This window comes from Eretmochelys imbricata, chromosome 3 (genome assembly GCF_965152235.1).
Source record: "Eretmochelys imbricata isolate rEreImb1 chromosome 3, rEreImb1.hap1, whole genome shotgun sequence".
NCBI classification, from domain to species: Eukaryota; Metazoa; Chordata; order Testudines; family Cheloniidae; genus Eretmochelys; species Eretmochelys imbricata.
In genome coordinates this window covers 12501-26738 of record NC_135574.1, presented here as the reverse complement: position 1 = coordinate 26738, position 14238 = coordinate 12501, and the positions used below count along the sequence as shown (strand labels likewise).

The window sequence follows — 14238 nt, the reverse complement described above, 5'->3', positions numbered from 1 at the left end:
GAAGAGTATAAAAATGTTGCTCGGGCATGTAGGAATGAAATCAGGAGGGCCAAATCGCACCTGGAGCTGCAGCTAGCAAGAGATGTTAAGAGTAACAAGAAGGGTTTCTTCAGGTATGTTGGCAACAAGAAGAAAGCCAAGGAAAGTATGGGCCCCTTACTGAATGAGGGAGGCAAGTAGTGACAGAGGATGTGGAAAAAGCTAATGTACTCAATGCTTTTTTTGCCTCTGTCTTCACGAACAAGGTCAGCTCCCAGACTGCTGCGCTGGGCATCACAACATGGGGAATAGATGGCCAGCCCTCTGTGGAGAAAGAAGTGGTTCTGGACTATTTAGAAAAGCTGGACGTGCACAAGTCCATGGGGCCGGATGCGCTGCATCCGAGAGTGCTAAAGGAGTTGGCGAATGTGATTGCAGAGCCATTGGCCATTATCTTTGAAAACTCATGGCAATCAGGGGAAGTCCCAGACGACTGGAAAAAGGCTAATGTAGTGGCCATCTTTAAAAAAGGGAAGAAGGAGGATCCTGGGAACTACAGGCCAGTCAGCCTCACCTCAGTCCCCGGAAAACTCATGGAGCAGGTCCTCAAGGAATCAATTCTGAAGCACTTACACGAGAGGAAAGTGATCAGGAACAGTCAGCATGGATTCACCAAGGTCAAGTCATGCCTGACTAATCTAATTGCCTTCTATGATGAGATTACTGGTTCTGTGGATGAAGGGAAAGCAGTGGACCTGTTATTCCTTGACTTCAGCAAAGCTTTTGACACAGTCTCCCACAGTATTCTTGTCAGCATGTTAAAGAAGTATGGGCTGGATGGATGCACTACAAGGTGGGTAGAAAGTTGACTAGATTGTTGGGCTCAACAGGTAGTGATCAATGGGTCCATGTCTAGTTGTCAGCTGGTATCTAGTAGAGTGCCCCAAGGGTCGGTCCTGCGGCCGGTTTTGTTCAATATCTTCATTAATGATCTGGAGGATGGTGTGGATTGCACCCTCAGCAAGTTTGTGGATGACACTAAACCGGGAGGAGTGGTAGATACACTGGAGGGCAGGGATAGGGTACAGAGGGCCCTAGACAAATTGGAGGATTGGGCCAAAAGAAATCTGATGAGGTTCAACAAGGACAAGTGCAGAGTCCTGCACTTAGGACGGAAGAATCCAATGCACCGCTACAGACTAGGGACCGAATGGCTTGGCAGCAGTTCTGCAGAGAAGGACCTAGGGGTTACAGTGGACGAGAAGCTGGATATGAGTCAACAGTGTGCCCTTGTTGCTAAGAAGGCCAATGGCATTTTGGGATGTATAAGTAGGGGCATTGCCAGCAGATCGAGGGACGTGATCGTTCCCCTCTATTCGACATTGATGAGGCCTCATCTGGAGTACTGTGTCCAGTTTTGGGCCCCACACCACAAGAAGGATGTGGATAAATTGGAGAGAGTCCAGCGAAGGTCAACAAAACTGATTAGGGGTCTGGAACACATGACTTACGAGGAGAGGCTGAGGGAACTGGGATTGTTTAGTCTACGGAAGAGAAGAATGAGGGGGGATTAGATAGCTGCTTTTAACTACCTGGAAGGTGGATCCAAAGAGGATGGCTCTAGACTATTCTCAGTGATAGCAGATGACAGGACAAGGAGTAATGGTCTCAAGTTGCAGTGGGGGAGGTTTAGGTTGGATATTAGGAAAAACTTTTTCACTAGGAGGGTGGTGAAACACTGGAATGCGTTACCTAGGGAGGTGGTGGAATCCCCTTCCTTAAAAGTTTTTAAGGTCAGGCTTGACAAAGCCCTGGCTGGGATGATTTAGTTGGGGATTGGTCCTGCTCTGGGTAGTGGGTTGGACTAGATGACCTCCAGAGGTCCCTTCCAACTCTGATATTCTATGATTCTATGAATTAATACCTAGGAGGGCATATCTCTCTATCAGTGTTATAGAGGGTGGACAATTTATGAGTTTACCCTGTATAAGCTTTATACGGAGTAGAACAGATTCATTTGGGGTTTAGACTCCCAGAAAGACTGAATACTGGGTGCTGGGAAAGTCCCTGTTAACTGAGAAACCCCTGGACTAAGTGAATCTTAGTTTCTGTGCACTGCAGGGGGGCGTGACCCAACCTCTTTGTGCTGTAGCTGACTGGAGTGTCTAACTCAGCAAGATGGGAGTGGAGGGAAGCCTTCTCTAGCAGGGGGGTTTGCTCTCATTGGTATTCCAGCACATCTAGTGACAGTCTTGAGGGAGTTTCTGTGACCCAACCCGTCACAGACCCTGCTCCCCAGCTGGAGCACCAGAGAGGGCCATGCTGCTCCATCTGGGAGCCGCGTGGAGTGGCCCCTGACCCAGCTCCCTGGCTGGAGTGCCGAAGCTGGAGCTCGAGGCCCGGATTAAAATGGCTGAATAGACGACCCAGCAGAGATCTGAGGGGCCCCACTCAATATGCTGTTCCACCTTGGCTGTGAACTATTGACATCTACTCTCTGACTATGGTTTTCCAACCAGTTGTGCATCCATCTTATTGTAGGGTCATCTAGTCTATATTTCCCTAGTTTGCTTAAGAGAAGGTCACGTGAGACAGTATCAGATGTCAAGTTATATAACAACTACTGCTTCCCCACATCCAAAAAGCTTGTTACTAGAGCCCTGCAAATCCATGGGTATCCGCTTTGTATCCGTGGATATCCAATCTGCAGGATTGGATGCGGATACACCTTTTTGTATCCATGCAGGGCTCTACTTTTTACCCTGTCAAAGAAGGATATTAGGTTGGTTTGATCTGATTTCTTCTTGACAAATCCATGTTGACAGTTACATCTCACCTGATTTTCTTCAAGATGCTTAGAAACTGATTTTTTAAATTATTTGGTCCATTTTCTTTCCGGTTACCAAAATTAAACTGACTGGTCTATAATTCCCTGGGCTGTCCTTATTCCCTTTTTATAGCTAGGTACTATATCAGAGAATTTGGGAGGACTGGTAGCAAGGAGGGTTGTGGGCAATGGGAGGGAAGGAGGGAACACAAGGAGTGGTTGCTCCTCAGGTCCCAGGAGGTGGGGAAGGGTGAGAGCAGTTAGAGGAAGGATTATGGGGATCATAGTGATTATCAGGGCTATCACTATCATAGTGATTATCAGCTGCCTTTCTGTGCCCTTCCTCGTCTCTGAGTGTCCCCCCTCAGCTGTCAGGCCTCATGCCTTTCCCACTCCTGCAGCGTCTTTGGGCCTCTCTCTGTAAGTAAGAAGCAGTTCCAGGTGGACTTCCTCTCTGGCTGGAGTCTTCGTTTGCTGGGACATGAAATTGCCTGCTCTAGGTTTTAGGAGCCCCTTTGATCATCAGTATCTGGCTGCGTGTGTTCCTAGTAGACATGGGCACAGTTAAATCCCTCATGAGAAGAGTGTCCTGCACCTTTGAGCACCTGGAGAGCTGGCTCCAGGATTCTACTGCTTTAAAATGGGCTGGAGTTAAAAGAACTTTTTTGGTGTGTGACAAATGTCCCATAAATTCACTGATCTCACTGGTCTTTCTTCTGAGCAGGGTTTCCAGTTTCCAAATCTGATGTCATCTCCCAGCTGGAACGAGGGGAAGAGCCGTGGGCCCCAGATCTCCAGGGCTCAGAGGAAAGAGAAATCCTGAGAGGCAGCTGCACAGGTGAGGGATCATTAAACCAACTCAGAATCTGTCATTGCCTGAAGGAACCAGCTGGATTACCAACAAAAACCTTGTGAGCTCTCTGAGTTCAAGATTGCCCCCAGGGGTGTCATATCCTCAGGGCAGATACTGTTCATGGCTTCCTACCCATCCTAACTCTTGGCAGTAGCTCCCTTCCCCCTAAGTGTTTGGATGAGGTCTGCATGCAGAACTGATCACCTCCTCTTGCCCCTTTGGGGAAGAGTTTGGGGAAATTCAGTGCCTAATTTTTTTTCCTTCTCCAACTGTTTTCTTGGTTTGTTCTCGCCTTTTCCATTCCTGTTTCTTCAGTTTTTCTTTCTTTGTCCCAGCAGGTGATGGGATTGTGAGTAAGACCATGGAGCAGAATCTTCAGCAGGAAGATGATGAGCAAGGGGAATCACATGGGGTATTATTGCAAAGATGCAAGGGGAGTGTGTCCAGGAGCTGTGAGCAGGAAAAAGCCTTTGAGAGTCAGTACAGGCCAGAGAAGTGGCAGGGAAACCAGCCAAGGCAGAAAGTTGGTAAAGCTGTTAATTATCGGGGAACTCACAAAGGCCTCAAGGAAACCACGGCCCAGCAGAGAATCCTGATGGGAGAGAGAAATAACACATGCGTTGAGTGTGGGAAAAAACTCAGTAGGCGCTCAAGCCTTATTAGACATCTGAGACTCCACGCAGGAGAACAACCCTATGAATGCTGTGAGTGCGGGAAAACCTTCACTCAAAGCTCACACTTTATTAAACATCAGAGGAGCCACAGGGGGGAGAAACCCTACAAATGCTGTGAGTGTGGGAAAACCTTTGCTCGGAGCTCAGTCTTTATTAACCATCAGAGAATCCACACGGGGGAGAAACCTTATAAATGCTGTCAGTGCGGGAAAACCTTTACACAGAGCTCAAACCTTATTACACATCAGAGGAGCCACACGGGGGAGAAACCCTATGTATGCTGTGAGTGCGGGAAAACCTTTGCTTGGAACTCAAACCTTACTAGACATCAGAAGATCCACACAGGGGAGAAACCCTGCTGTGAATGTGGGAAAACCTTCACTAATAGCTCAACCCTTATTAAACATCAGAGAATCCACACAGGGGAGAAACCCTATGAATGCTGTGAGTGCCAGAAAACCTTCACTAAGCCCTCAACCCTTATTGAACATCAGAGGATCCACACCGGGGAGAAACCCTATGAATGCTGTGAGTGCGGGAAAACCTTTGCTTGGCGTTCCACTCTTGTTACACATCAGAGGATCCACAGAGGGGAGAAACCCTATGAATGCTGTGAGTGTGGGAAAACCTTCACTCTGTCTGCAGACCTTATAAGACATCAGAGAATCCACACAGGGGAGAAACCCTATGAATGCTGCGAGTGTGGGAAAACCTTCCCTCAGTGCTCAACCCTTACTGAACATCAGAGGATCCACACAGGGGAGAAACCCTATGAATGCTGTGAGTGCGGGAAAACCTTTGCTTGGAGCTCAAACCTTATTACACACAGGAGGATCCACACAGGGGAGAAACCCTATGAATGCTGTGAGTGCGGGAAAACCTTCGCTCGGAACTCACACCTTAGTAGACATCGGAGAAGTCATATTCAAGAGTGACTGTATGGATGCTGTGAGCGCAGGAAAACCTTTGCTCAGAGCTCGAACCTTATTACACATCAGAGCATCCATACAGTGTGGGAAATTCTTCTATCAGAACTCAGCCCTTTTTTATAATCAGAGAAGCTGCAAGGGAGATAAACACTTTAAAACCCTTGTATATGGCTGAGGAAAGATTTTTGTTTTCCTTTTGCTAATTCCCACATAGTGAGTTTTAAGGCAGCATTTGTGACACTGTGGTATCTCAGCTCCCCCGGCTGAGTTGTCTGCTTTTCCCTTTTGCAGCTCACCCTTTCTTGGAGTGAATCCCAGGGCTGGATTTACACCTTACACACTTCTAGGCACAGCATCTTCAGTGCCCACCCTGCCTACAGTTGACCTTCATGTTGTACACAGTTTTAGAGAGGTAAGGCGCTTCTAGAACACTGGAGCCCCTAGGTATACTCCTACTGTGCCTAATTGGAAATCCGGCCCTGGTGAATCCCACAGTATTTTTAATCAACTGCTTTGTCCTGTGTCATGGAAGTGTGTGTTCCTCCAACATGAATGTCCATCAGCCCCAGGTGGGTGAACCAGGAATGACCTCTACCAGGTACATGGAGGTTAAATCTACCTGCGCCTTGACTCCACTAGGTTTTCCATGGAGTTAGCTAAATTAAGTTAGCGATCCTGATGTAAAACCACAACTATTTTTTCAGTAAAGAAAATAGCCTATGTATAACAGTCAGGGTAATGTAGCAAATTCCTCACAATCTGACACAACCTCCATCACTTCTCCTAGTCTAACCAAATTAAGAACATCACATTTATACTTTTCCTCCCACTGCAAAGTGATTGTTAGTCACCAGGTTCCCCACCAGGGACAAATTGTCTCATCCCCAGGTTTTCTCACATTGCACTGGTTTGTGCTGAACAGCAGTTGGGCTTTATACCATTTTTCTCATTTTAAATATATTTAAATATAACAAAGACAAGGAGTAGGGATGGGGGGAAGTGTTTTTTCAGCTTCTGTGATACCTGAAGAAGTGGTGAGTTGGAGGGAGTCCGACCTTCCAAATTAGCCCATCAACATTTCCATTGTTTGAGCCATGTAGAATTTATCTTCTGCACCTCTTCTACTTAATGTGTCATATGATTCAGGGTTCTCAGCCCTCTGCTTGGGGATCATACTTTGTTTTCTTTGATCCCAAAACAGTAATTTAGGGCCTGAGATGAAAGTGTCACAGAGCTGGAAGGGGAATTTGAATGGCTCTCAAACACAGTGAGATCATTTGTTGTTTAAATCCCAGTTTCCAATTGTTGGCAAAGCATGTTAGAATCATAGAACTGGAAGGGACCTCGAGAGGTCATCTAGTCCAGTCCCCTGCACTCAAGGCAGGACTAAGTATTATCTAGACCATCCCTGACAGGTGTTTGTCTAATCTGCTCTTAAAAATCCCCAATGATGGAGATTCTATAACCTCCCTAGGCAGTTTATTCCAGTGCTTAACCACTCTGACAGGAAGTTTTTCCCAATATCCAACCTACACCACCCTTGCTGCAATTTAAACCCATTGCTTCTTGCCCTGTCCTCAGAGGTTAAGAAGAACAATTTTTCTCCCTCCTCCTTGTAACAACCTTTTATGTACTTGAAAACTGTTATCATGTCCCCTCTCAGTCTTCTCTTTTCTAGACTAAACAAACCCATTTTTTTCAATCTTCCATCACAGATCATGTTTTCTAGACCTTTAATCATTTTTGTTGCTCTTCTCTGGACTTTCTCCAGTTTGTCCACATCTTTCCTGAAATGTGGTGCCCAGAACTGGACACAATACTCCAGTTGAGGCCTAATGAGCGCAGAGTAGAAGGAAGAATTACTTCTGATGTCTTGCTTACAATACCCCTGCTACTACATCCCAGAATAATGTTTGCTTTTTTTGCAACAGTGTTACACTGTTGAATCATATTTAGCTTGTGATCCACTATGACCCCCAGATCCCTTTCCACAGTACTCCTTCCTAGGCAGTCATTTCCCGTTTTGTATGTGTACAACTGATTGTTCCTTCCTAAGTGGAGTACTCTGTATTTGTCCTTATTGAATTTCATCCTATTTACTTCAGACCATTTCTCCAGTTTGTCCAGATCATTTTGAATTATAATCTAGTTCTTCCAAAGCACGTGCAAGCCCTCCCAGTTTGGTATTATCCGCAAACTTTATAAGTGTACTCTCTATGCCATTATCTAAATAATTGATGAAGCTATTGAACCAATCCCTGGGGGACCACACTTGTTATGCAATTCCAGCATGACTGTGAACCACTGATGATTACTCTCTGGTAACGATTTTCCAACCTTATGCACCCACCTTATAGTAGCTCCATCGAGGTTGTATTTCCCTAGTTTGTTTATGAGAGGGTCATGCGGTACAGGATCAAAAGCCTTACTAAAGTCAAGATATACCACATCTACTGCTTCCTCCCTTTCCACAAGGCTTGTTACCCTGTCAAAGAAAGCTATCAGCTTGGTTTGACACAATTTGTTCTTGACAAATCCATGCTGATGGTTACTTATCACCTCATTATCTTCTAGGTGTTTTCAAATTGATTTCTTAATTATTTGCTCTATCATCTTTCCAGGTATAGAAGTTAAGCTGACTGGTCTGTAATTCCCCGGGTTGTCCTTATTTCCCTTTTTATAGATGGGAACTATATTTGCCCTTTTCCAGTCTTCTGGAATGTCTCTCGTGTTCCATGACTTTTCAAAGACAATTGCTAATGGCTCAGATATCTCCCCAGTCAGTTCCTTGAGTATTCTAGGATGCATGTCATCAGGCCCTGGTGATATGAAGACATCTAACTTGTCTAAGTAATTTTTGACTTCTTCTTTCCCTATTTTAGACTCTAATCCTACCTCATTTTCACTGGCATTCACTATGTTAGATGTCCAATCACCACCAACCTGTTGTAGGACTTTTCCTACTGAGATGGGATTGTTTGCAGATGGGAAGGTTGGCTGGGTTTTTGTTTGTTTGTTTCCACATTACTATGATGCTAGAACTTTTGTAAATAATAAGGCTCAGTAGTGAAGCAGATTTCCCCAGACGTGGCTCTGGGAAGAAGGATAAAGGAGTTTGAGGCGCAAGTGGTGTTCTTGTCCATCCTCCCCGTGGAAGGAAAAGGCCTGGGTAGGGACCGTCGAATCGTGGAAGTCAACGAATGGCTACGCAGGTGGTGTCGGAGAGAAGGCTTTGGATTCTTTGACCATGGGATGGTCTTCCATGAAGGAGGAGTGTTGGGCAGAGATGGGCTCCACCTTAAGAAGTGAGGGAAGAGCATCTTTGCAAGCAGGCTGGCTAACCTAGTGAGGAGGGCTTTAAACTAGGTTCACCAGGGGAAGGAGACCAAAGCCCTGAGGTAAGTGGGAAAGCGGGATCCCGGGAGGAAGCACAGGCAGGAATGTCTGTGAGGGGAGGGCTCCTGCCTCATACTGAGAATGAGGGGCGATCAGCAGGTTATCTCAAGTGCTTATATACAAATGCACAAAGCCTTGGAAACAAGCAGGGAGAACTGGAGGTCCTGGTGATGTCAAGGAATTATGACGTGATTGGAATAACAGAGACTTGGTGGGATAACTCACATGACTGGAGTACTGTCATGGATGGTTATAAACTGTTCAGGAAGGACAGGCAGGGCAGAAAAGGTGGGGGAGTAGCACTGTATGTAAGGGAGCAGTATGACTGCTCAGAGATCCGGTACGAAACTGCAGAAAAACCTGAGTGTCTCTGGATTAAGTTTAGAAGTGTGAGCAACAAGGGTGATGTAGTGGTGGGAATCTGCTATAGACCACTGGACCAGGGGGATGAGGTGGATGAGGCTTTCTTCCGGCAGCTCGCAGAAGCTACTAGATCGCACGCCCTGGTTCTCATGGGTGACTTTAATTTTCCTGATATCTGCTGGGAGAGCAATACAGCGGTGCATAGACAATCCAGGAAGTTTTTGGAAAGCGTAGGGGACAGTTTCCTGGTGCAAGTGCTAGAGGAGCCAACTAGGGGGAGAGCTTTTCTTGACCTGCTGCTCACAAACTGGGAAGAATTAGTAGGAGAAGCAAAAGTGGATGGGAATCTGGGAGGCAGTGACCATGAGTTGGTTGAGTTCAGGATCCTGACACAGGGAAGAAAGGTAAGCAGCAGGATACGGACCCTGGACTTCAGGAAAGCAGACTTCGACTCCCTCAGGGAACGGATGGGTAGGATCCCCTGGGGGACTAACATGAAGGGGAAAGGAGTTCAGGAGAGCTGGCTGTATTTCAAGGAATCCCTGTTGAGGTTACAGGGACAAACCATCCCGATGTGTCGAAAGAATAGTAAATATGGCAGGCGACCAGCTTGGCTTAACGGTGAAATCCTAGCGGATCTTAAACATAAAAAAGAAGCTTACAAGAAGTGGAAGGTTGGACGTATGACCAGGGAAGAGTATAAAAATGTTGCTCAGGCATGGAGGAATGAATTCAGGAGGGCCAAATCGCACGTGGAGCTGCAGCTAGCGAGAGATGTCAAGAGTAACAAGAAGGGTTTCTTCAGGTATGTTGGCAACAAGAAGAAAGCCAAGGAAAGTGTGGGCCCCTTACTGAATGAGGGAGGCAACCTCGTGACAGAGGATGTGGAAAAAGCTAATGTACTCAATGCTTTTTTTGCCTCTGTCTTCACGAACAAGGTCAGCTCCCAGACTGCTGCGCTGGGCATCACAACATGGGGAATAGATGGCCAGCCCTCTGTGGAGAAAGAGGTGGTTAGGCACTATTTAGAAAAGCTGGATGTGCACAAGTCCATGGGGCCGGACGAGTTGCATCCGAGAGTGCTAAAGGAGTTGGCGAATGTGATTGCAGAGCCATTGGCCATTATCTTTGAAAACTTGTGGCGAACGGGGGAAGTCCCGGATGACTGGAGAAAGGCTAATGTAGTGCCAATCTTTAAAAAAGGGAAGAAGGAGGATCCTGGGAACTACAGGCCAGTGAGCCTCACCTCAGTCCCCGGAAAAATCATGGAGCAGGTCCTCAAAGAATCAATCCTGAAGCACTTACATGAGAGGAAAGTGATCAGGAACAGTCAGCATGGATTCACCAAGGGAAGGTCATGCCTGACTAATCTAATTGCCTTCTATGATGAGATTACTGGTTCTGTGGATGAAGGGAAAGCAGTGGATATATTGTTTCTTGACTTTAGCAAATCTTTTGACACGGTCTCCCACAGTATTCTTATCAGCAAGTTAAAGAAGTATGGGCTGGATGAATGCACTATAAGGTGGGTAGAAAGTTGGCTAGATTGTCGGGCTCAACGGGTAGTGATCAATGGCTCCATGTCTAGTTGGCAGCCGGCGTCAAGTGGAGTGCCCCAGGGGTCAGTCCTGGGGCCGGTTTTGTTCAATATCTTCATAAATGATCTGGAGGATGGTGTGGTTTGCACTCCCAGCAAATTTGCGGATGATAGTAAACTAGGAGGAGTGGTAGATACGCTGGAGGGCAGGGATAGGATACAGAGGGACCTAGACAAATTGGAGGATTGGGCCAAAAGAAATCTGATGAGGTTCAATAAGGATAAGTGCAGGGTCCTGCACTTAGGACGGAAGAACCCAATGCACAGCTGCAGACTAGGGACCGAATTGCTTGGCAGCAGTTCTGCAGAAAAGGACCTAGGGGTTACAGTGGACGAGAAGCTGGATATGAGTCAGCAGTGTGCCCTTGTTGCCAAGAAGGCCAATGGCATTTTGGGATGTATAAGTAGAGGCATAGCGAGCAGATCGAGGGACGTGATCGTCCCCCTCTATTCGACATTGGTGAGGCCTCATCTGGAGTACTGTGTCCAGTTTTGGGCCCCACACTACAAGAAGGATGTGGATAAATTGGAGAGAGTCCAGCGAAGGGCAACAAAAATTATTAGGGGTCTGGAACACATGACTTACGAGGAGAGGCTGAGGGAACTGGGATTGTTTAGTCTGCAGAAGAGAAGAATGAGGGGGAATTTGATAGCTGCTTTCAACTACCTGAGAGGTGGTTCCAGAGAGGATGGTTCTAGACTATTCTCAGTGGTAGAAGAGTACAGGACAAGGAGTAATGGTCTCAAGTTGCAGTGGGGGAGGTTTAGGTTGGATATTAGGAAAAACTTTTTCACTAGGAGGGTGGTGAAACACTGGAATGCATTACCTAGGGAGGTGGTAGAATCTCCTTCCTTAGAAGTTTTTAAGGTCAGGCTTGACAAAGCCCTGGCTGGGATGATTTAATTGGGGATTGGTCTTGCTTTGAGCAGGGGGTTGGACTAGATGACCTCCTGAGGTCCCTTCCAACCCTGATATTCCATGATTCTATGAATGGATCAGAGGAGAATGCAATGGGAGAATCTCTTGTCCTGATTCTGAGTCATCACATTTAACCTGCTCTGGCATTTCTAGTTATATGAAACTGGATGTATCTTATACCTCTCTGTTGTTACCCCAAAATTTGGACCCAAGGCGCCCCAATAATGGCTTTCCTATAACTGTAAACCATTTGTCAATTTGGCTCATCTCAATGTGTAACAGGAGGTGGCCTGCCTTAGAGGAATTGCGCGGGTTTTACCAGGGAGTTTCTCTGATCCTCTGAGGACTCCCCAGAAAAGACTAGTTCTGTTAACCCATGAGAGGACACGGATGTAGCCTTCCACTCAAAGGACTGATGTTCAAGCAGTAATTCTTTGAAAACAAAGTAACATTTATTTAAAGGAAATATTCAGTTACCATACATTTAATAGTTTTAAGAAAGAACTCACTGTGATACATAACACATAGCCCATAGTACAGTGGCATTGCATTTAGAAATCATATAGTAAGGTGACGCAATAGACTACACAAACCACATAGCAGTTACAATGTTGCAAAGCATGGTACATGTCAACCCCTTATACATATGTATAAAACAACATTACAATATCTACACATTGAATGACCACCAACCAGTCACAAACTGTGTTTCTGATCCCAGCCCTCTTTATTGCATTCCAGTTCTCTGACTCCCAATCAGCACCTAGGTCCAGTACAGTGAGAAGTTATTTAAAAACTTTTCTCATTAGACAAAATGTTCTTCTGAACCCCAAAGGGCCAGCACATTGCCAGGTCAATATTAGGTTGGACCTTACCCAAAATACCACGGTTCCAGTCAGTCCTTTAGTAACCAAAACTAAAGGTTTATTTTAAAAGAAATAAAAAGAGAGTTGTTAAATGTTTAAAGCACTCAGATACATACAGTGACTTGAGAGTCCATGTATCGGGTTCTTAGGAGTATTGGTGAGTTGCTGGCTTGAAAGTCCCTCTGGAAGACATCCACAGCTTGAATGGTCATTTAGTCCTTTATTCAATGCTTCAGCTTGTACAGGAGTTGTTCCAGAGGTAGGGAGCAAGACTGAAGACAAAATGGAGACGATGCAGTTGCCCTTTATATTCCTTTTACCATGTGGCTTGTACTTCCTGTGTCCCAAACACAAGCTTCTCAGCACATTGCATGGAAAAGTCTTAGAGTTCTGTCCACCAGCCTGCCCCTACATACCTTGCTGACTCATAAGGTGTATCCTCTGGCTCCTTTCCGTGGGTTCGTTCTACCGCTGATGACCTTTGATGGGCCATTGAACGGGCTAGGTCGTGCTGATGCCAATCTGTCTGGGGGTTTCACTCAGAAACACGGCTCAAGTTTGGAAATATAAATATATTATACATATCTATAACTCACAATACAGAGGTGATACAAACATATCAATAAGATTATCATATTAGGCAAATTGTAATATTTTTTCAGATACCTTACATGGCATATCTGGTAAGATTCCTTGCAATTTTATAATATTGATATCAACAGTATCATAAAATGTCTCCCATATTCCATTCAGCATCATACCCCCCATGCAAAATTGATGCAGAAAGTGGTGTCCCTAGACACTGCTGAATGCATCATAGGAATTTCCCATTCTTAGTTTTATATTACTACAGCTTCTAACCCTATATTAGACATATCACTGTATAACAGAAATGACTTGTCAAAATCATGTGTGACTAAATCAGGTTCTTTATATAAAGCTTCTTTCATTTTCTGAACATTTTTCTCCTCTGATGTTGCTCTAATGTAGTTGTGAATGCTCTCAAGGTGGAATTACCTTGGCATTTAGTTATGACAGCAATGTGGTAGTGGGCCTCAGTTTCCCTCTTCATCAGCAAATTAGGTTTGTAATGGCTTTCCTGCTGTGAAAAGTTCTAAAATTGCTTACAAGTATCAGCTGTAACTTTTCACTGTTGTAAGGCTTTCTAGCATATAGTGGGTTTTCATTCAAAGATACAGCATGACCATACGGGCCTTTGAAATGGTGTGTGTTTTCAGGTACTGTTCCCAATATGTTTAAAGGCTTTTCATCAAGGTCATACACATTGTATCTTCATATGAGGGTTCACATCAAAATCAAATTCATCAGAAGGCTTAACCTTAACAGTAACACCAAATTTGTTTCAAGTGAGTAGTCAGTGTTCGTAAGTATCTTGGTCATACAATGCCTTTTGTTTCACTGAATCCATTGGGCAGCCATGTGTGTCCTGTGTACTAATAGCTATGGGCAGATGTGATGCATGGCTAGAAAAGGTTAAACATCCTGCAAAATAAATAACCCTCAAAAGACTTGTGGGGAGATAATGTTTTTGTTTTTGTGTATTTACATATGTATGAGAAGGGTCGACAGTGTAATCAACAGTCCCTGTCTATGCTGTATTCTGATAATTCAGAGGTCAAAGGATCATACTATCATTTAAATGAATTGTAAACACGGGATATCTTGGTATTCATCTCCGAAATGTACTGTGAATGGTGGAGAAACAAGCAAATGGCCCTATGTTAATTGGTATAGCTAAGTACTGGTGATGCACCTCGTACAAAGTCATCCTAATTACAGTTTGTTCACTGAGGAACTCCAACTTGTGAAAAGAA

The 14238-nt window shown here is 45.1% G+C and overlaps 1 protein-coding gene across 1 annotated transcript; it reads left to right on the top strand.

Annotated features, from left to right (window-relative positions):
• Positions 1-3498: 3498 nt before the first annotated feature.
• Positions 3499-8562, top strand: LOC144262457 (uncharacterized). The gene is made up of 2 exons (XM_077812208.1): positions 3499-3644; positions 3998-8562. Exon 2 carries the CDS (start codon positions 4021-4023, stop codon positions 5266-5268), a length of 1248 nt encoding a protein of 415 aa, XP_077668334.1. The 5' UTR covers positions 3499-3644; positions 3998-4020; the 3' UTR covers positions 5269-8562.
• Positions 8563-14238: the final 5676 nt, after the last annotated feature.